The 22,880-nt window shown below is 43.6% G+C and overlaps 1 protein-coding gene across 1 annotated transcript in view; it reads right to left on the minus strand.

The window, feature by feature from the left end:
* The window catches only part of ADAM12 (ADAM metallopeptidase domain 12), a 377,462-nt gene that overhangs the window by 80,729 nt on the left and 273,853 nt on the right, over nt 1-22,880 (minus strand). The window contains exons 7-11 of the mRNA XM_050803714.1: nt 17,894-17,959; nt 16,700-16,771; nt 9,200-9,369; nt 6,241-6,325; nt 1,832-1,980 (exon numbers count right to left, since the gene is read on the minus strand). Coding sequence (XP_050659671.1) covers nt 1,832-1,980; nt 6,241-6,325; nt 9,200-9,369; nt 16,700-16,771; nt 17,894-17,959 — 542 coding nt within the window. The remainder of the gene's footprint in view (nt 1-1,831; nt 1,981-6,240; nt 6,326-9,199; nt 9,370-16,699; nt 16,772-17,893; nt 17,960-22,880) is intronic.

Raw genomic sequence — 22,880 nt, forward strand, 5'->3', positions numbered from 1 at the left:
CTTCTTAGTCATGGGAAACCATTTCTGGAGGCCCATAGGCTAATGTATTTGTGCCCATTTGATGATCGGGAAATTAGACACAGAGTACATTTTCTACTGCTATGAGTTCATCAAGAGCGAGAAAACACGAAGGCCACTCAATTGCATGTCAGTCTCCTGCCAAACTCACTCTCTGAAAGTCACCCAGTGTGTGGCCCAGCATCGCGATCAGGGCTTGTGAATGGTTGGAAACAGAAGGCATCTACAGGTCCTTGGCCCAACCTTATATACCCTAAAAAGGAAATCCTTGCCCCAAATGTCCAGCAAACAATTATTGTGCCTCTGCTCAGACACCTTTAGTGACTTAGGAACATATTACTTTTTAGGGTGGCCTCCCTTTTGGAGAGACACATTTGTTAGTATCTTGAGTTTTGCAATATTTCAGTTCCTATTGGTTGGTACTTTCACTTTGTGTACAGATCCTTGGTTTCTGTCATTACACACTCACAGAGCCACTTCCTCCACAAAGACTTGGTGACTCCCTTGAATTATGCTTAAGAGGGAACCACAAGCAGAAAGATGCCCCTGAAGGCTCTGTGCAAATGGGGGCGATGAGCATGAAGAATCAGTCACTTGCTGTGAGAAGATGCCTCCTGATGGCTCGCATGAAATGACAATACCCGGATGAGCTGTGTGGTTCTATCCAGTCCTTGTTTCAAGGGCAACTCAATGCCCTACAAACGATTTCCCAGGAGGCCCACAAGGCTATTGCTTGAAAAAGCACAGACACATTCTTTAAAAATTCCTCCCTCTACTGGGTCTTTTAAACTGCATTAGCAGGTATCCCCTCACACCATGCTTGTCCCCTGGCCGGCAAGTCTTCACAGAGATGAGTCATAGGGCTGCTCACAGCACTTATCTCTCATCCCAGTGTCTCCTTTCAGGAAACCCAGAGAGCAAGCTTGGGTTGGAACGTTCCATGAAAGTCAGTGTTTATAAGGTTTCAAGGTATAAGAAAGAAGATAGCATTGTATCCAGCACATGCTTCCCCTTACTAATGAGAATCTTCTTAAATTAGCACAGAGTTCTAGTTTGGGATAGGCTCTTTAGAGATATAAGAACACATCTGAATCTCTAATCAATCTAATCATCTAATCTCTAATCCAAGGTGCATCTGTTTCCACTTCATTTGATCACTCCAAATAACAGAACCGTCTCGCTCTTTTCTGGTTGAGCCAAGTCTGGAGAGTCAGGAAAGCATTAAATAAGGAAGAGCATCATAATTTACCAAAGCAGATAAATCATGTCATTTACACCTCTAAGATCTGGTAAGGTGATATAATGTCAGAGGCAGAGACACCACAAACTCCCAAGCTAGTGACTTCAGAGACACCCTAGGGCCAACCCCGGGGAAAGAAACACCTTCTACCCAGCACCCTCTAAAGACATGTGGCCCATCTCAACTCTGCCCAGTGAGTTTACATGTGGCCCATCTCCACTCTGCCCAGGCTTTCAGATGGCTGGCTCCTGGGACTGCCTGGCAGCTGGAGCCGTAGGCTCAAATAAAAAACACTTGCTGGGACAGGAAGATAATTAACGATTTCTAAACACAGACAGCATCCATCCCCACCATTCCTCAAGGAAGAGGTCAGCCCTTGCACCATGTAGCATTGCCATCTGGCTGCCCATGGCTCTCTGGAGTAGCACAGGCCACTCTTGCTACTTGGGAAGGAATTACTTTTTGGAAGCTTCCCTGGGTGCTCTGACCAGAAAACCAGGGACTCATCTGGTTCCCAAGACACACTTCAAGCTATGCACACTCTCAAAGCAGATGGAAGCGATGGGTACTTGCCCGGTGGAAGGGTTCATGATGCAGCCTCCTTTCTCAGCCGCCATTTGACAGCTACAGCCCCTCTCCAGTGTATCATGATTCATCCCGAAATTGTGGCCCAGCTCATGTGCAAGGGTCACGGCTGCACCAAGGGGACTGTCTGAATGGTCCTCAAAGAAAACACAAAAGCACAGGTGTATAATTCATGTCTCCTTGGCCTTATTTCCCAGGCCTCCCTCCCCACAGAAATACACCTTTCATTAACATTTGACTTAATGTAATTCCTTATAAGGGACCAAGGTAAAATGCTATCATTTAGTTTAAACTTAAAAAAGATATAATTTGACATTTCAATTAAGCCAGTTTGGGGTCCTTTCTGCTGAGGAATGTCTGTATGCCACACGTATACATGTGTGATTCTTCATGTTTTTATATGACATCTTCAAGGTAGGGTCTCCATTCTGCTTCCTACAATTGCCCCATAAAACTCTTCCATTGAATGAAGCAAAAAGTCATCCTGCATCACAGGAAAAGCTCATTCCTTCATGGACAACAGAAGTATCATTTTACCCTTGATTGAGATGATGCTGATATAAAGGTGACAGGTGCAAGCACGCTTTGTGACATTTTAAATGAGCTCTAAGAGCTTGTCATTGAGCCTGCCTCTTCCTGTGTGCTTAGTCGGGAAGGATAGTTGGAAAATTTCACAATATTTCATAATAAATCTGAACACACTGAGTCATCTGTTTGAAGAGCCATTCATTTAAGATTATAATCCAGTTATATCTTATTCTTGCTGGCCCTTTGTGTTGCTAGGCAGACTTTGGAAATGGGAGATGTCTCGATTCTCTGACTCTTATGACTGGCGGTTCATTAACCTTTTGCTTGGATGTGGAAGGTGGTTTCTCCATTCAGCAAGCACTACTTGGCCACCCCTAACTTAGTGGAGTGCCTGGATGGCTTGGCTCAAACAGATACTAGAAATTAACTAAAAAACATAGTTACTTAACTTTTACAAACTGAAATTAATTAGTGTATATGATCTACAGAAACAGTGCCTATATACAACATTTCTGAAAAGGCCTGTATACCACAGTGTAAGGAAAGTACCTTGTTTGAATCTTGCTTTGTGCTACTTAGGAAAGAGATAAGATGTTTTCCAAGAAACAGTGCTGCTATGGTTTGAATGTTTGTTCCCTCCAAAACGCATGCTGAAGCTTAATCCCAGTATGGCAGTATTGGACGTGGGGCCTTTAAGAAGTGATTGAGTCAGGCCAGGCCCAGTGGCTCACGCCTGTAATCCCAGCACTTTGGGAGGCCGAGGCGGGGGGATCACGAGGTCAGGAGATCAAGACCATCCTGGCTAACACGGTGAAACCCCGTCTCTACTAAAAATACAAAAAATTAGCCAGGCGTGGTGGTGGGCGCCTGTAGATCCAGCTACTCGGAAAGCTGAGGCAAGAGAATGGCGTGAACCCGGGAGGTGGAGCTTGCAGTGAGCTGAGATCGTGCCACTGCACTCCAGCCTGGGCAACAGAGTGAGACTCTGTCTCAAAAAAAAAAAAAAAAAAAAAAAAAAAAGGGTTTGGGTCATGAGGACTCTGCCCTCATAATGTATTAATCCATTCATGGATTAATGGACTAATGGGTTAATGCATTCATGGGTTATCATGAAAGTGGGACCAGTGGCTTCATAACAAGAAGAGGAACCTGAGCTAGTTTGTTCAGCTCCCTTGCCATGTGATGCCCCGCACTGCCTTGGGACTCTTCAGAGAGTCCTCACCCACAAGAAGCCCTATCAGGTGTGCCCCTCTACCTTGAACTTCTCGGCCTCTGTAACTGTAAGAAATAAATTCCCTTTCTTTATAAATTACCCAGTTTCAAGTATTCTGTTAGAATCAACAGAAAATGGGCTAAAACAAATGATACTGCATTTCAGAGAGCACACCGATACAGACAGTCTGTGTGAGGCTCCTGGATAAAAGTGTGCTCATGCAAGATCTTACAGGTGTGTTGACAGTGTTTACAACAAGCCTTCGGTCTAAGAAAACAATGGCATGTCAAGGAACCAAGATGAAATTCCTAATAAATTACTTTGTTTAGATTTTAGAGTTTCCTGTTGTAGGAATCTTTACAAATATGTTTCAGGAAATCGGTTCTCAAAAATAACACAAAGGTGAAGAGAATGTAGTCAGTCTAAGAACATGGGGGCTGAAGTTAGCACGCTCTGGCACAAAATTCAAGAAATTTATCATTAAAAAATATTCTTCTGATTCTTTTGTGTCATTGAATATCTTGGTTTTTAGTTGCCAGATTGTTTTACATTCTTTCATGCATCCATGATTATAAACAGAATGTCTCTTAAGAGACCTTGATAAACAGTTTACATTTGTAGTAAGAAAAAAAATCTTTTTATTCATGCTATTAATATTATTTCCAAACCAAGGCTGTTTTAGGCCAGTTAGCTATAAAGGAATGACTTTCAGTTACTGAAATTAATGATTTGCTATATTTTGAAAAATACAGAAATGGCACTACAATCCTATTTTCAATTTTATGAGGATCTCTGCTTCCTTGCTACATTGCTTCCTTCCTCTTAGATTTGTGAGTCCTCGAATGAAGCATAGTCACACGGGGTGCCCGTGAATGTAACTTTAGGGACACAGGAAAAGAAAGTGAGTCTAGAAGTGTTAGGTCCGGTCAAGATGTTGAGCTTGCTGATTTCATGACTTTTGTAGAAATCAAAGGTGCTGAGGCATTTTTATCCTATTTGATGTTTCTGTTATATGTGGTACGTGTAAGCAGTCTGTCTAAGGATGATGCTAGCTGCTGTCAAATTGCTAAAACATATTTCCTGATAATTAACTTTGGTCTTCACTTGATTCTTATTGCATTACACAAAATTTCCTTATATTTCCCACATTCATTTTCATATATCTTTTAAAAAATAGGCTTCCCTGTATCCTTCTAAAGAAGGAATTTTGATCAAATGCTTGTGTGGAAATAGAATAAGGGACATGCCCTGAAGAAAGCCACTTACTATGGTGACATGGGTTATAGGCCCATTTCAGCACTGCACAGCAGCAGAACTTACCATGCTTATGAAGAACTGAGTTTCAGCTCTAAAAAAAATATGATGCCAACTTTAAGTGGCAAAGTCAGTAGCAACGGACCATGGAACCATGAAACAGAAAATTATTGCCTCTTAAAAATGTGCAGTCTGCTCTGTAAAAATAGAGTTGGGATCTGACTTGAAATGAACCTGGCATCAACAAAAACCAAACGCGCCAAGGACTGCCATGGTGGAGATCACATGCAGGGCCTCCAGGTCCACAGAAAACAAGGGAGTCACCACTCAAGCCAGAAACCAGTAAGCGGGGGCAATCCCTCCACGCAGGTTTGACCCTTAGTGCAGGCTTACATGAATGACCACTCTCTGAGCCCAGAGAGGAGGGAAATGTTGGTTCCGTATATTCATGAAGATCTGGTTAGGCAGTATGTGGACAGAAAGTAATCATCAGCAGAACATGACTCCTTCCACCATGTAATACAACCGAACATTCACACATGTTCTGTTCAAAAAACATGGAGGAATTCACAGTTTCTTGGGAGGGCAGGGTTCTGTTTGTTTAATGGAGATGGAGGAATGGTCTCTGAGGATACTCCCTGTCTGAGGTCTGGTGCGGAGGAGACACTAAATTTTCAGAGTGGGGACAACATAGGGTGAAAACCTCTCCTTTAATTATCTGATGAAGTGGAGCACACGCCCCCTGCTGGGCAAGCCTGTCAAAGCTACCTCCCTCCTACATTCATAACGAGTCCCAAATAGTCTTCCCATTGTATTTCCTTCCCCAAACATATATAGCTTATACATGACAAAATGATCCTTGTAAAGCAATAAACCTGGGTTTCTGACTTCCAAGAATAAGGTTATTTTAAAGACAAAGTGTATACTGGCCAGAAGGTATGTAAAGCATTTGCAGTGGTAAAGAGCTAAAAACCTCAGACTTTGGGCCATTGGGCTTGGAGACAGAACCATCAGAAAAAAATTCAAATGGGAATGTCTGGTGAGACCACAGGGCGTCCCAACAGCTGCATGATGAGGGCAACCCCAATGCCCTGGCTCACCCCAGTGCTGGGAGGAATTCCTGGTTTGGAAAGTCCCGGTTGAAAACGTTTCTCCATAAAAGAGGTAGGCTTGCCTCTGCTGAGATACTTTACACGCCCACCTTTCCTGTGTGCAATTTGCTTTTAAACAGTTCCTAAAATACTTCGGGATATATAAAATTATAAATACAGCTAGAGTAAAACCAGAGTTAAATCTAAAAAGCATTAAAGGAAAGGATCTATCTTCACAAAGTCTGATAAAAGTAGTGACTTCCTGGGGAATCATTAACAAGGGGAACCAGCTCCTGATGCCCTTGGCTTACCATGACAATTCCCCCAGACTGTTCCGCCGTGCACATGCTCATGATTGGGGCCATGCCGATGATGGTCCCTTGGAAATAAACCCCACTAGGAAATAAAAGAGAGGACTTTCTTTAATCAAATTAGAATGGGGGCATTCTCTAATATTTAAAAATTCTGTTGGATATTCCTGCAATAAAATATGCAAAAATAAAAACAGCTGTATGAGGGTATATTCACATGTGATTTTATCTTTTTTCCCTGAAAATTTTATTTCTGCAGTTGCATCATGTTTCCATCATCTTTTAGAGTTTTGTTTTCAAGACTCAGACGACAACCAGTTATTACTTTTGTACTTGTGAGTTGTAATCTGCCTATTTCCTAATGGACTGTAGGAAGCTGCTCCATTTAAACAATGTCTGCTGATGGAAAGGCTGAAAATAGTCACAGAGAATCACTGTTAACTAAAAGAAATGCATTAGATGGTTTACTAGATTTTCCCTGTAGCTTAACTGCTTTCCTGGATAACTTACTACAGTTCCGCCAGACACCAAAACTCCTTCAAAATGTCCTGCTGAGATAGCTTGCAAAATTGAAATAGGCAGAAAAATGATCAACCCTGGAGCCAGTGTAGAACAAGTGAGCACCCGCAAAACCTTGGCACCTAGGCAGGAAGCTTCTGGAAGGGGACTTCATGGCTTCAATGCAGTTGTCCTTCTATCTGGAATCTTAACCTGATTATGACTCTAATGACACCAAGGGCCTGTTGAACACAAGTGCTGTTAATTCCAACCTCATGCGTGAAAAAGAAAATGTTGTATTTGTTGAATTTCCTTTAAAGGAGTCAAATGACTTACCAATACTCTTGGCCATGTATGTATACAGATATATTGTTTGAAAAGTTAGATATTTTAGTTATGGTCAATTGAACAGAAAGTGGTAAGTATATATAGAACCTTCTCCCTCCCTCCCTTCCTTTCTTCCTCCCTCCCTCCCTGCCTCTCTATCCACCTATCCTACTATACTTATATTTACAGTAGTAGAAATTTCCGCCTTTATTTACATCTATATAGACTACATGAACAGATACAATTATACACGTATGTAAATAATAAGGTTACATAAAATAATAATTTATTTCCAGATGTTCAAGTTGGACAGACTCCATTTGGGAAAAATATCAAAACACTCTGACTCGAAATACACAAAATGTACTTTTAGTAGTTCAAGACTAATCAATGCATAAAATGTGAGGCAACCACAAATATCCAAGGGTGGGGGCAGGGGGGAACCCTGTGAAAACGGCCAAAGTAAATTATCAAGGAATGCCAACAGCCTCAGTTCAGACATAGGCATTTTCTAAAGTGACAATGGGGTAGGACCGGTTTTTTAACTTTCCACAAATGTTCAATAGCTACCTTGGGTTTGTCAAGGGAAAGAGTCTCTGTCCCAGAAGGTGTCCTTTTCTCTGCTATAAGCCACATGACGACAAAAGAATAGTGGCACAAAGTATTTAAAGATTTAAATAAAAATTTATCGCTTCTCTGGAAACCATCATTCTGAGCAAACTGTCGCAAGGACAGAAAACCAAAAACCGCATGTTCTCACTCATAGGTGGGAATTGAACAATGAGAACACTTGGACACAGGGTGGGGAACATCACACACCGAGGCCCGTCATGGGTTGTGGGGAGGGGGCAGGGATAGCATTAGGAGATATACCTGATGTAAATGACGAGTTAATGGGTGCAGCACACCAACATGGCACATGTATACATATGTAACAAATCTGCACGTTGTGCACGCGTACCCTAGAACTTAAAGTATAATAAAAAATAATTGTCGCTTCTAGAAACATCTACTTCATACCTATTTAGATTGTTGTAAGATTGTTCCTTTTAAGTATAAAGGCATCTGCAACATCCCACCAATTTTTGTGCTATAATTATAATAGAGCTATACTTTCCCTTAGTTTATCATCTTCCAGTTGATTACACTGAAACTGTCCTCTTTCTTGTTGTCTCTCAGTAGAGTGGAGACTTCTGAGAGCAGGGAGATTTACAGTGTTGATCACCACGATGTTCAAAGCCCCCGAAACACTATTTGGTTCCTAACAGGTACTCGATGCATATTGGTTGAAAGAGGGAACACAAGGTAAATGTGCTATACTTCCTGATAGTCTCTCATCTAGAAAACCAAAGAGTCACAGCCACAACAGGAGGAGGAGTGAAGTCTTTTTTCCCTCCAGGAATCTGACAATATTCACCCAAAGTGCTGTCCTTAGATCTTGTATAAACACACATTTTCCACTAATAATGATGAATCTTTAAAAACAGGCTACTTGGTCAGGCGTGGTGGCTCACGCCTGTAATCCCAGCACTTTGGGAGGCCAAGGCGGGTGGATCACGAGGTCAGGAGATCGAGACCATCCTGGCCAACATGGTGAAACCCTGTCTCTACCAAAAAAAAAAAAAATACAAAAATTAGCTGGGCGTAGTGGCACTTGCCTGTAATCCCAGCTACTCGGGAGGCTGAGGCAGGAGAATCGCTTAAACCAGGGAGTCGGAGGTTGCAGTGAGCCGAGATCACGCCACTGCACTCCAGCCTGGCGACAGAGACAGACTCCATCTCAAAAACAAACAAACAAAAAACAAAACAAAAAAATAGGCTACTCAGAACAACTTTACATCACAGCTAAAATCAGAAAAATTGGTACAGAATAAAATGTCCAGGTTCTGGAAGAAGGAAATGAAAATTCTGTAGAGGGACAGGTTTCCCAGGGTGTTCAGAGGGAGACTTTCCTAACAGACCTTCAGTTTCAGGTGAGGGTGGCATCTGCCCCCTGGTGTGAGCTGAGAAGCCCCCTTATACAAGGCAGTGTGCTCTGCAGAAAGGTGGCAGCTCCCGGGGCTGTACAGGTGAAACTAGGGGCTTCGCCGAGGGCACTCTTGTTTCTAAGCAGACAGAAGACGGAACTCCCTACCTGACAAGCTGCGCGTTGTCATGGGATTTGCGAGGTAGAAGCTTCATTTTCCTCCAGTCCAGAAATTCATGGAGGCTGGTGAACGGGTCCTGACTTATAGAGCATTTGTCGATGTCATTCCACACTTCCACGCCTACCAACACGACCCGAATGTTCAGTGGTCTGTAAAACTGGGCGAAACAGGCAAAACTGGCACTGGAGTTGGGATCACGTTAATGAAAACTCGAAATGAAAATTAGAACAGATTTGCGTTATTTGAGGTTTACTGACACAGGTAAGAAAAATATCTCTGTGCTCTTTGGTTCCTGTGGTGTTGGAATTGAAGAAATATTTGCAGTGCCTAATGCAAAGTGATGCGTTAACTAGGTTCTCGAAGGTTGACCAATTAGATGCTGAAGTGATTAGCCTTGTACTGTCTGCTTTCATTTGTATGGAAGCACTCATTTCAAATGATTCATTGGTGATTTAAAATGTGCATACAGATGTATATTATAGCTAAAGATGGCCAGTGAATATCCACTGTGAGTGAAACAATAAGTGAATTAGGATCTTTCAGACGCTTCTGCCAAGGACAATAACGTGTTCATTTTGAGCAAAATGTTCTGCTTGTGAGTTACTGAAAATGAATCTGTATTAATTTTTCAGCAAAGTCTCAGCCTTGGCCAACACTATCATATTCTGTCACCTATAATCAACGTAGAAGGTTTTAATGACATGAAGAAGTCAGTGTTTTTCAGAATGACGAAGGCATAAACAGAGTCCTTCTTCAGGAACACTAATGACTATCCTCCCAACAGCCAGAAGTTAGCTCGCCAGCACTGTCATGGAAAGATCTGTTAAATGAAGTTCCTCTTTTAAGGGCCTGTGAAACAAAGCAGCTGGCACAGCACTGAAAGCAAGACTTCTCACTCCCCTGCCTGCCCCCACCATCTTTGGGTGTTCCTGACCTCAGCCTACAGCCCATACCTGACTATACCTACAGGCAGGTCGTCCTGGGTCAGAGCAGAGAAAAGCAACTCCTCCAGGGACTAAGGGATGGCTTTGTCTCATAGGAGTTCAGAGGGCCAGCATGAGTGGTCAGGGTAAAGGTATGACCTACCCACTGTCCTCATAGGCATTACATAGACAAGGAGATGGTTTTGTACTCATGGCTGAGGGGGCGAGGACATGGTGTCCCCTGGTTGGCTGTCAAATCTTTCAATGCCCCTGGTGTATGAGGCAGCACACAGGGAGAAAGCCCTCATCTTCTGAGATCCCAGGTAGCCAAGGAGAAAAGGGTGGCTAGTGATAGCAACCAAAGCCAAGCACCAGATAAAAGCAGGTCCTATTCTCAGTTGCTAGAAGCATCTGGCCAATAACAAAACTTATAGAAGTTCTGCATTTGCTAGTTAGGCACTATTCCAACATGGTGAACTAAAGTACAAGAAAATCCTCAAAGTTGAACATCTGACCCTAGATTCTAACCCACATAAGGCAAGCTCAGCTTTTCCCTTGCTGGTCCCCACAGTCATCTGGTGAGCATTGGGTTAGCAGGAGAATATGACCGGGGTACAAACTGCATTGCAGAATATATGCGGATTGCATTGGTCCAACTTGGTTTCAAACAGATCACAATTACAGACATTACATTAATGAGTTAACGAGACAATTACATGACTACAACACAGTCCAATAGTTTGTTTTCAATCAAGAATTGCATGGCCCACGCCATCTACTTGCAAACTCCCAGCCCAGGCTTCCGGGGCAAAAATAAGTTCCTGGCTGGCTCTGGAACTCTCAGTGCACATGTTTGGCTGCTGTTCACTGAGAGATTACATTTTCAGTTCTATTATATACAAAGGTAACAGTGATCAGAAAGCAGAAACGGAGGTGATCCAATGCTGACGCGTATACCAGCTTGCTAAGAGACGTCCTCGGAGTCAGACACCTTGCGTGGGCTCAGGGTTGTCATCTGGGAAGAAGACACTAGGTTTGCCTCCCAGGAGTGTTGCATGGAGGCAGTAACGAAGGTCTGCAAAGGACTAATTGTCATCATTCCTCAGTGCTAGGTTTGCTGCTTCCTAATCAAGGAGCTTTTCATGATAATGATGGGTTTTGCATTTCCACCTACTAGGCCTCTCAAACCACATCCTTAGAACAGATTTCATACTTAGTAGTAATATAACAGACAATCTCCCCTCTCCAAAATTAGTGCCATTGTTTGACTGTTATATACGCTAAACTCACATCAAGTCATCATACATGATGCCTTTACTGCCTGCTGTGAAAGTTCTTTCCAGGGCTGCTGACGGGTTCCTTTTGATTCTTCCTAATAACCACCACCACAGCTAATGTGTAGTGAGCATTACTACATCACAGGCATGATGCCACGGCGGTTTCTGTGCTGTGGCTTAATCCTGAAAATAACTCTATGAGTTTAGAATTATTATTATTTCTATTTTATAGTCAAAGACAAGGAGGCTTGGAGAAGTCAGGCGACTTAAGATTGTGACTCCATGGCTGGGGTTGGAACACAGGCCAGCTAACCCTGATGCTCATGTTTGAAACCACTAGGTAACACTGCCGTCTTCTGTGAGCGCTAAGACTCCCTCCCAAGATGGCCCACTGTGACCCCAGGCCCAGAGAGAAGCTCACGGCCCTCTGCGGTACACATGGAACTTGGCAGCTGCCTGCCTGACTTACAAAGCCCAGAACATATGTGGACACAGTCAGAGACCCAGCTGAAGCAATTCACCTGTTTACACAACAGTAACAAATATTTGCTTGCCTCTTGCTGTGGGCTGGGCTGGCAGTGGCAGAGAGAGCAAAGATTAGGATGCCCTCGCCCCTGCTACCCAAATGCTCAGAGGTCACCAGGAGCTTAAGGCATAGCACACTGAGCTGTCAGTTCAGTTAACTCCAATAGAGTGAACTGCCAAGCAGTGGTGCATATACGAAGTCCAGGGACACTGCACTGGAGACTTTCGGGAAGAAACAGTGAGGCAGAATCCCCTGGGGTCTAATGAGGGAAACTGCATCTTTCAGGCAACTGGTTTGGGACAGGAGGGAAAGAAAACTGTCACATGAGTGAAAATACCCTAAGAAATTAAATATACAGAGGCTGGGCATGGTGGCTCATGCCTGTAATCCCAGCACTTTGGGAGGCTGAGGCAGGCAGATCACTTGAGGTGAGGAGTTTGAGGCCAGCCTGTCCAACATGGTGAAACTTCATCCCTACTAAAAATACAAAAATTAGTCAGGCCTGGTGGTGGATGCCTGTAATCCTAGCTACTCGGGAAGCTGAGGCAGGAGAATCGCTTGAACCTGGGAGGTGGAGGTTGCAGTGAGCCAAGATGGCACCACTGCACTCCAGCCTTGGGGATAGAGCAAGACTCTGTCAAAAAAAAAAAAAAGAAAGAAAGAAAGAAAAAAAAGAAATTAAATACATAGGCAATGAGTCCTTTCAGAAGCAGTTCCCTGAATTTGCAGCTGACACTAGCTTCCTAATGAATAAGGAGGACAGACTGGAGGCGAAGTGTGGAAGATGCAAACCCCACGATAGCTCCATTGGCAGGTGCATTCCCCGGGCTCCTGTGGGGATGTAATGAGGACCCAGGGAAAATTCTCAGCATCTGGCCTGGAAGCATGAGTGTCAAACATGCCTTCTGTGTTTTGCTTACGGGGGACTTTCCTGAACATTCCAGAATGTCACCTTCGTCACTAAACTACTCCTCTGTCTTCTAGTCTGGGATGTCCTCTTTCTCCATACAGCCAGCCGTTATTAATTTAGAATGGTCCAGGAGAGCCAAGACTTCAGCAAATGAGGAAGTTGCCACTGGCACAGTCATTGTTTTCTGGGATAAGACACTTTCGTTTGTAGAGTTGAAAAACTGAAATTGAGAATTGTGTAACAGAGCTGGGAGTCATCTGTTAATAGACTTGGAAGCACCAAGTCTCCCAGGGAGTCTGGGTATCTCCTCCAAGGTCTTTGCTATCTGCTGGGGATGGACAGGGATGCCAGGGCCAGGGGTAGCTGTGTGCTCAGCAAATCGGCTCTCTCCCTGCCAGAAACACAAGGACAGCCAGGCTGGCAAACTCCAGGAGTCCGTTAGGACTTTTCCAAGGCACGGTGTTTTCTAATTACCAGTATGAGTTATTAACAAACCCCCAATTGCTCATTTTTGGTTTTGCAAACTGAAGCAAGATATAACCTAGAATAAATGTAAAGAAATACAAACACAGAGGACCCAAACACATCCCTTTTTAAAAATGGGGCTTCAGCAATTTCCAGTTTGGGTTTAATATAGTTTATCATTTCCTTTTGCTCCCGAGGTCTAAGAAGAACTCGTGTTCTCTCCTCATTGGACAGTCTGAGGATAGCCCGAGGCCTCCCGGGCAACAATCCAACTCTCTTGCCTCAGAATGGCACCTGCGCTCCCAGCTCAGGCACCTAAGCCTTCCACCCTCCAGGCCACCGTGGCTCAGTCCCGCTTCATGTTAGGATAACTGGAGGACCCTGGAGAATATCTGTACCCAGGCCCCGCGCCAGGTCAATCAAATCAGAATCCCTGGGCCAAGGTGTGGGAATCAGTATTTCTAAAAGTAAACATATAAACAAATAGACAAACAAACTCCCCTCCAGGCGTTCTAATGTCCAGCCTAGACCGAGGTCCAGTTCTAACTGCCGCGCTATCTTCGATGTCTCCTCTAAGATCCACCCTTCATCCCCTTGCCAGGACTTGCCTTTCACCAGGATTCTCCCGCACCTGGGCTTTGGGATAAAGTTGAATCTGCAAAGAGTAACTACTGAAAACACATCAACGGGCAGGGGTTGCCAGGGAGTTTGACCTACTTCAAAGGTGGACAAGGGCAATACCATCCCAGGATATCAATGGCCATGTGGGTTTTTCTGACTTCCAGAAAGTTCCATGCAGCCATAGCCTCTCTCTGAGTGGCAAGCCCACATCTCTGACTGCTCAGAGTGCCCTTCAGAACTCCTCTTCCTGCTCCTGCTTTCCTTGGGTATGAAGCATCGTCTACCTGCCTCTCCATTCCAACGAAACTGGGGTCACATGGCCTCCCACTCGCCCTCAGCCTCTGCTTGGTCATCATGAGGTCCTGACTCACAGCAGGTGGAGTAGAGTCAAAGCCAAGAGCCCTTGCCGCTGGGGTTCAGCAAGACTAGCACTCATCCCTCGTCCTGCAAATGACTAACCTCTGCTCATCTCAGCTTCCTCTGCTTTAAAAATAGGAACAATAGCACGTACCTGAGAGCATATGCAAAGCACTTAGAGCCTGACACACAGTAACTGGTAAAAATAGTAATCAGGAAACACATCCCTTCAAGCATCTCTCAGTCCTCGTCCTTCTCACATCCCCACTTCCCCTGCCCCGGGTCATGTCAGGCCTTTATCACTTCTTTTTCTTCTTCTTCTTTTTTTGAGATGGAACCTCGCTCTGTCACCAGGCTGGAGTGCAATGGCGCGATCTCAGCTCACTGCAACCTCGGCTCCCCAGGTTCAAGCAATTCTCCTGCCTCAGCCTCCCGAGTAGCTGGGACTACAGGTGCCCACCACCACGCCCAGCTAATTTTTGTATTTTTAGTAGAGACAGGGTTTCACCATGTTGGCTAGGATGGTATCAATCCCTTGACCTCGTGATCTGCCCGCCTCGGCCTCCCAAAGTGCTAGGATTACAGGCGTGAGCCACGGCTCCCGGTCAGGCCTTTATCATTTCTATGCAATAGGCTCCTCTCAGCCCTGTTTGTCTTTGGTTACTCCACCCTTCACACTAACTGCAGGGATATCTTTCTACCATCCCATGTGTCTCTCCCCTGCTTAAAAACATTCACCTAGCTCTCTATTCACTGCAGAATAACATCAAGATGGCTTTGTAGAACAACCGGGGCCCTGAGCACTGTGAATCTTTGCAGCTTCATCTCCTCCTGCCCTAGCTCTGCATGCATGCATTTGCATACAATATGAGCATGCATGTACACAAACACACATGCATGCAGGGCACACACATGTATGAACACACACATGAACACATATAGGAACACACATGCATGTACATGCACACGAAACACATACATGTCCACATCACACATACTTCCTCTTCTGCTATGCTCATGGTGAAACTGAACTTACCTTTCAGGATCCTCTCCCTGCAAAGACTCCCTGGTCCCGGGAAGAAGTAAGTGATCCTCTTCTGCATCCCCATAAACCTCCATTCATAGCATGGATCGTTCCTAACGCCTTGGACATGCTATGTGGGTTGCATGCCTGCTTCCCTACCAGCCTTGACGTTCTCAAGTGGAAGAACCACACCTGATTCATTCTGAATTATTGATGCAGAGGGCATAAGGCCTTGCAACATGCAGCCGAATTTCTGGAAGGGCCTTTGCCTTCATTTTTCTGAAAACTTAGAAAATGCAATTCAAATCGAATAAGATGGCTTGTAAACAAGGCTAGAGTGAGGCACCCTCACCAACCACTGTGTGTAAAATCTGCTGTTTCAGAGGACCATGGCTGTGAAAGGCTCAGCCATGACCAGATGCCTTCTCACACTGTCCCCGCACGCAAGAGACTCAGTATTCCTGAGAGACTATGGCTGCTTTAGGACAGCGGTTGCCATCCACATTGCACATGAGAATTGCTGGGGAGCTTCTGAAAATTCTGAGGTCTAACTTCCTCCCCTGCCCTGCCCCTTGAAAGCAGCAATGCTTTCAGAAGCTCCCAGGGCAACTCCAATATGTGGGACTTGTAAGAAGCCTATTTTAGGCTGAGGGTCATCAGCATCAAACAGCCAACATCCTCTCCAGCAGGATGCATTGAGGAAGGACAGGTGGTTTACACAGAGAACGCTGCCATTTTCTTTGCCGGCCCACAGTGTGAGGAGCAGTTAGTGAACAAGTACCCCAGGAATAGGACCCAGTTTCCAGGGGCTCCTCCAGCAAGGAAATTATCTTTGTGAAAGGTGAGTTTCTGACCTATTTGTTCTTAGCAAGGGATTTTCCAATAGCTGATTGAGCTGAAAGTCAACTCCTGTGTTCCAGGACAGTGAAGCCTATGGATCCCTTAGAAATGCAAGCCCACCCTCAGGGTTACATTGGTACAGGCCTGCAATGATGGGGACAGATTGCAGGGGCCTGTGGGATCTGTCATCGGGAGACCTGGGAGAGGCTGGCTCAGGAGCAATCCAAAGGATCAATGAACTCTGTAGGGGTTCTGGAGCTAACTGGGAAGTCCAAAACACCCTCACACTGGTATTCCACCTGACCAGAAGACAGCCTGGAGGAAGACATGTCCCCAAGACCACCAAAGTCCAGACAGCTGTGGTCTGGCATGTCCTGAAGCTGCCCCATGACCCAGGAATTATACACTCAGAGGACAGGAAACAGTTCCAACCCAAGGCCCAGAGGCAGAATCTCGTCTTCGTGCTAAGTCAGATGAGGTCCCCCAATCTCATTTCCAAACATTTACATGATCTGAATGATTTAACTACCGAAAAAGAACTTACCTTGTCAACGTGATTAGCAATCTCTATTAATCGCTGCTTAACTTTTTCCAGATCTTTTCCTTGCCTCTGAAACTTAACAATTTTAAATGTCAGCATTAATACCAGCAAGAATATCAATCATGTCTCATCTTCCTGGCTCCTGGAAATGTGAAGTCTTGGGATTTTACAAACCACTGGGGACCCTCCACAGTTCATGGTGAAATGAGCTTGCATCCTGCTGAATATCTTTCCCGGCTGGGGACTCCCTGAAATTCCCTGAAATTTGCCTAAGCCAAGTGCTCTCAAGACAGCAACTTCTGCAATTTTCCAGCCTCATAAATGATGGAGGCAGTGACATGTTTTGGCAAAGAGGAAACAGACAACTAGAAGTCAGTCCAAAGCCATTTTTCATATCATCGACTTGATTTTAACTTCCTGAGAAATTTTCTTTGTATTTGTTTTTAAAAATTAAAAAGTAAAAGTAATAGAAGCTCATGGCAACTTGTCAAACAATCCAGAGGAGAACAGACAAAAAAAAAAAAAAATCAACAAATTTCCCATTCCCCTCTCTAATCTGACCTTCCAGAACGGGAATCGTTTTCTGAAAAATAATCAAGCCTGTGTTTCATTCATATGTGTTGAAAGAGTCTATGAGAAAATATTACCCAATCACCCAATTCATGTATGCCAATGAGGCAGTAAGTAAATACAGAGAAGATAATCTTTAGAAAAACTAATTCAAAATTAATTAAAATAAAAAACGGAGGTAGTATCAAGCCATAGCTCAGAGGGGAGGATTTTTCTGCTGTGTCTCTATAGCCTTCATTCATTCATTCATTCATTTTGATTAATGACATATGCGATTATTTTAAATGTGCCATTTTAAAGACTAAACGTTTCCCCAAAATGTCTTAGGATATAATCTAAAGCCTTCTGTCATTCCCCTCAGTTAATTCTCCTCGTCTGGAGCGCTTAGCTATAGGGCAACTCTGTTTTTTTTTTCCTGCAGGCTTTGCCATTACTTTATAGATCAAATAAATTTTTAATATTGTATACTTTATAAAATCAGAAAACCATTGTTTCAATGGGTTGTTTCCACTGCTTTTAAGAGCACATAGAAAACGAGGTTCATTAAAGCAAGTAATAACTTGCAGAACATGTCCTTTTTCTTTTTTCTCTCAACAACCATACTGAGAAATTTCAAAAGGTTCTTACCTCTCGGTTGTCCGCCACAATCACCAGCTCCACATACTTGGTCGCCTTGAGGGTCTCCCTTTTATGCTGCCAAGAGTGAACATGCACTTAGTCTCTCTTAATGCCTCTCTGGGGCTTCTGGAACACCGCCAGGGTCTCTCAGTCCAAACACTTTAGGCTGAGACTCTATACCCCCATCCCCACCAGGCCCCCCACATCTCCATTCCATCTAGAAGTTTACCCCAGCTCCAACCATCTCTTTGTACAACCTTCTCAACATGAGTGACCAGCTTCCATTTCCACTTGGAAAACCCTTAAAAAGGAGTTTAACCTTTCTGCTGAATCATGGATTATTGGAGCAGAAAAAAATCAAGACTGTTAAACAAAATGAGCACATAAACAAACAGAATCAATGCACTCCCTAGAACAGCAGCCAGTCAAAGGTCATGTATTTCAGACCACGTGTAGCACATTGGAAGCTCATTAGAGAAGATGATGGAGTTCAATGCATTGTGGCTGTTCCCTTTGTCTTTATGGTCTAAGTGTACCTGTTTTGAGACTTGAGAAAAGTGGAGGAGAATACATTTTGAACAGGAACCATAAAATCATTTTTTAAATGATCATATAAAAATCTAATTAGAAGCAATGGAAGACTGGGGTGGTCTGGAGAAAAGGGAACGGTCAGACTAATGAACAGAGAAGTAAGAAAGGTATGAGGAGGAAAAAGGAGCAAAAAGAAAGAGAAAGAAATAGAGTTAAGAAAAAATAAGACTGCAATATGCCCCTGGAGAACAGGGATTTCATAAGAGTGAAACAGTTGAGAGAACATGGAAAGTGATATGGAAGTGGATGAATGGAGATGATTCAGGCAGCAGAAATAGGAACCCGGTCCCCCACAAAGGCGGCTCCTGAAGTGGGTCACATTTTAATCAAACTTCCTCAAAAAGCATTCACACTCTTCTGCGAATTACTGGGAGAATTCCAAACGCATTTTTAAGAGAAATAAAGCAGTTCATGGAGGGTGGTCTCGAAAAGCAAACATTAAAAACAAAAAACAAAGCCTCTGTTTCTGCCATAAAATGCAGTTGGAGGAAGTGGGGGTCGAGTTGGTCTTTGGTCCTGATGACTGATATTGCTGGTTTATGAGTTAACTACGCACACTGCTTCAAGGTAAAAACTTGCATGTTATAACCACTCTTTCAGACAAAAGCAAAAGAAAATCATGAAAGTATGCTTTGAGCCAGGTTTCCAGTCACATAATCCTGAGGGAAACATCTTTTATAAAACAAATCCTCATCAGTCCGGGATCTTCCAAACAGATTTTTACAAGAAAAATGTTTGTATTATAGCAGTGTTCCTTCTTGCTGCCCAGCTGTGCTAATTCACGAATTTAGGTGTTCCTAAAGATATCTGGAAACCTTACAGAAAAGGAAAAATAAAGCACCAGGAAAGGTACAATTTCTCATACGTTTAAACGTTATGAGAAGAAGTTGTCAGGCTTTGTAAGCATACCTGTAGGCATGCTTTATGGGGATAACTGTGCGTTACTTATAAAAGAAAAAACCTTTGTCCCCATGGTACCCACGGGTGCACACAAAATGAGTCACCTTCTGAAAGTGTGAAGACCTTGACCTTTTTCCTCATTGAGGCGTGAAAGAGGCAGAACCCTCTCTGTTGTCCACAATTCCCTGATTAACCATTGACAAATTTGGCTAATTATGCGGAAGAAAATAAAGCTCCAGAAATGAAAACCTAATCTCTTGTTGAAAAACTCATGGAAAGGAATCTGGTTGTTTAGACGTTTACACTTTTCAGCCTGCAGAGGGGTGACATAAACGACCATGGGATCTTTCCAACTGGCTTAGGATCGCCATTCAGAAAATACACAATTCCAGATAATAAAAACAAACATGTGAACACAATTTTCCTGTCTCTGCAATTTTCAGAGAAGTCTACATTTTCTCACGAATTCAGAGAACTGCAAGCTCAGAGGGAAGCTTAACCACATAATAAAGAAAAGCACTGGGGGAGTCTTCGGCTCAGGGCAGAGGCTTATTCTACTGCTAGCTGCACACACAGAGAGAGGCTCACATTATCCCCACGTGATTTCCACCTATCTGGTTGTCCAGTTAAAAACAGCAGCAACAACAACAAAGAATCATGTTTTTAAATTTGTGATATGGAGAGCAACATTTGAAACTGGTTGCTGAAGACATGGAACCAACCCAAATGCCCGTCACTGATAGACTGGATAAAGAAAATGTGGTCCATATACACCATGGAATACTATGCTGCCATAAAAAGGAATGAGATCATGTCCTTTGCAGGAACATGGATGAAGCTGGAGGCCATTATCCTCAGCACACTAACACAGGAACAGAGAACCAAGTGGGAGTTGAACAATAAAAACACATGGACACAGGGAGGGGAATGTCACACACCAGGGCCTGTTGAGGGGTGGGGGATGAGGGGAGGGAACTTAGAGGACAGGTCAGTAGGTGCAGCAAATCACCACGGCACATGTATGCCTATGTAACAAACCTGCACATTCTGCACGTGTATCCTGTTTTTTTTTTTAAGAAGAAATTAAAATAATAATTTTAAAAAATTAAAAAAAAGAAACTGGTTGCTCGATTGAATTTTCATTTTGGGGGTTATGAACAAAAGCCCTTCCTCAAATGAGAACAGCAGCCTCTGAGATTGGCCCAAAAGTCTCCGTTCCCACGTGGAGGCAGAGGCCTTCTTTGAATCTTGCTCAAGAGAGAACCAGTTTCTGGGCCTCTCAAAGTCATCACAGCCAAGTTTCCAAGGATAAATATCCCCCAAGCAGCCTGCGATGAGGACTCTGGCAGTGGGAACTTAACTCAAGTTAGAAAAGCAAGTTGAGACTGGGGCTGCAATAAATCCTTATTGCAAATCTTTCTTCATATGGGTCATATCATTTGTATAACACTTACTCATCCCACGCTATCTACCAGGGGTGCTGTTTGTGCTAGGCACTGTGGAGGGTGCTGGGGACACAGTGTGGACAGGGAACCCACGTTCCTGAAACCCAGTGTCCTCCTGAAACTCATATTCTGGTGGGGGCTTGGAGAAGGTGAGCCCATACAGAATTAACAAAAGTAAGAGAGAGTCTGTGAAAAGTACAGCAAAGGAAATCCACAGGGTTCTGCAGGTAGGATGAAGGTGGGCAGTGGGCAGGCCTAAGGTAGCTGAGGCCTGAAGGATGAGAAGCAGGCATGTGTGGAAAGATTGCAGGAACAGTGTTCCAGGCAGATGGAAAGGCAACAGCAGATGTCCTGAGGCTGTGGAGAGCTTGTGGGTGTTGGCAACAGGCTGTATGGCTGGAGTCTGGCAAATGGGGGACAAGAATGGATGAGAGGAGGTGGAAGATGGGGACAGGACACTGGGGCCATGGCAAGAAGGTTGAGTGATAGCCTAATAATCTAAGAGCATGGGGGCCTTGAATGTGAGATTTTAAAAGTATTGCAACTGGGAGCAGTGGCTTACGCCTGTAATCCCAGCACTTTGGGAGGCCGAGGTGGGCAAATCCCTTGAGGTCAGGAGTTCGAGACCAGCCTGATCAACATGGTAAAACCCTGCCCCTACTAAAAACACATAAACTAGCCGGGCGTGGTGGTACATGCCTGTAGTCCCAGCTACTCGGGAGGCTGAGGCACAAGAATTACTTGAACCTGGGAGGTGGAGGTTGCAGTGAGCTGAGATGGCACCACTGACTCCAGCCTGGGCAAAAGAGTGAGACTCCATCTCAAAATATATATATTTATAATTAATATATATAATATGTATAATTAATATATTATATAAAATTAATATATTATATATTATATAAAATGAATATATAATTAATATATTATATATAATTATTATATAAAATATATACTATAGTATATATTAATATATACTATATAATATAGTGTATATATAGTATATATACTATGATATATAATATAGTATATAATATATAGTATATAATATAGTATATACTATATAATACAGAGTATATAGTATATAATAATACACAATATAGTATATATTATATAATACAGTATATATACTATAATATATAATATAGTATATATTATATTATAATATACTAGTATATATTATATATAGTGCTCTGGCTACTAGAAGGAGAATGGATTCTAGGGGGATGATACTGGATGATATTAGAAGCTGAGAGTGCAGCGAGGAGGCCATGCAGTTGTCCAGGTGAGAGGTGGCAGTCATGGTGGACATGGGCAGCCACATGCAAGCCGGCTGTGCTATCACCCGATAGCCAGAAAAAAACAATCACAATGAGACCAGAGCCAATGTTTCCATTGCCAGCAAGATCAGCAAATGAAATCAATCAAAAGTTTGGTTTCTCTTCCTCTAGGCAAGAAAATATCAGTATTAGCTCAAGCAAGGCTCCACGCCTTGACTCTAAGATCAATTTCCACATATTTGTAGGTTGAGCTCCGATTTCGGTTAGGAAAGGTTGTCTCCACCATCCTTGACCGTGACTGGCATGGGGACAGCACACACTGATCATACCCACACAGGATACAGCCTCTGACACCTGGCCGACATGTAGGTGGGCAGAAGTAAACAAATAAGACAAACTGCCAGGAGAATAGGCTGAATCTGGCAAACTGAATGTTAATAGGGACAAGTGTGAAGTATTGAAATTAAACCTTAAAAACGAATGACACAAGTGAGGTCTATTATTTATTTATCCAGAGCTTCAGTGGATTTGAAACTCACTAGGAATCCACACCTGGAAAACTGGAGCCTCCACTCACACAAACAGATATTCAAAGCCCAGGGCCAAGGAAGTGGTGCTGCCCTGTTCCCCACCGCCAAGCGTTTTTGTTTGTTTGTTTGTTTGGTCTTGTTTTGTTTTTGAGACAGAGTTTCACTCTTGTCGCCCAGGCTAGAGTGCAGTGGCACGATCTCAGTTCACTGCAACCTCTGCCTCCCGGTTTCAAGCGATTCTCCTGCCTCA

The sequence above is a fragment of the Macaca thibetana genome, chromosome 9, assembly GCF_024542745.1.
Source record: "Macaca thibetana thibetana isolate TM-01 chromosome 9, ASM2454274v1, whole genome shotgun sequence".
Lineage (NCBI taxonomy): Eukaryota > Metazoa > Chordata > Mammalia > Primates > Cercopithecidae > Macaca > Macaca thibetana.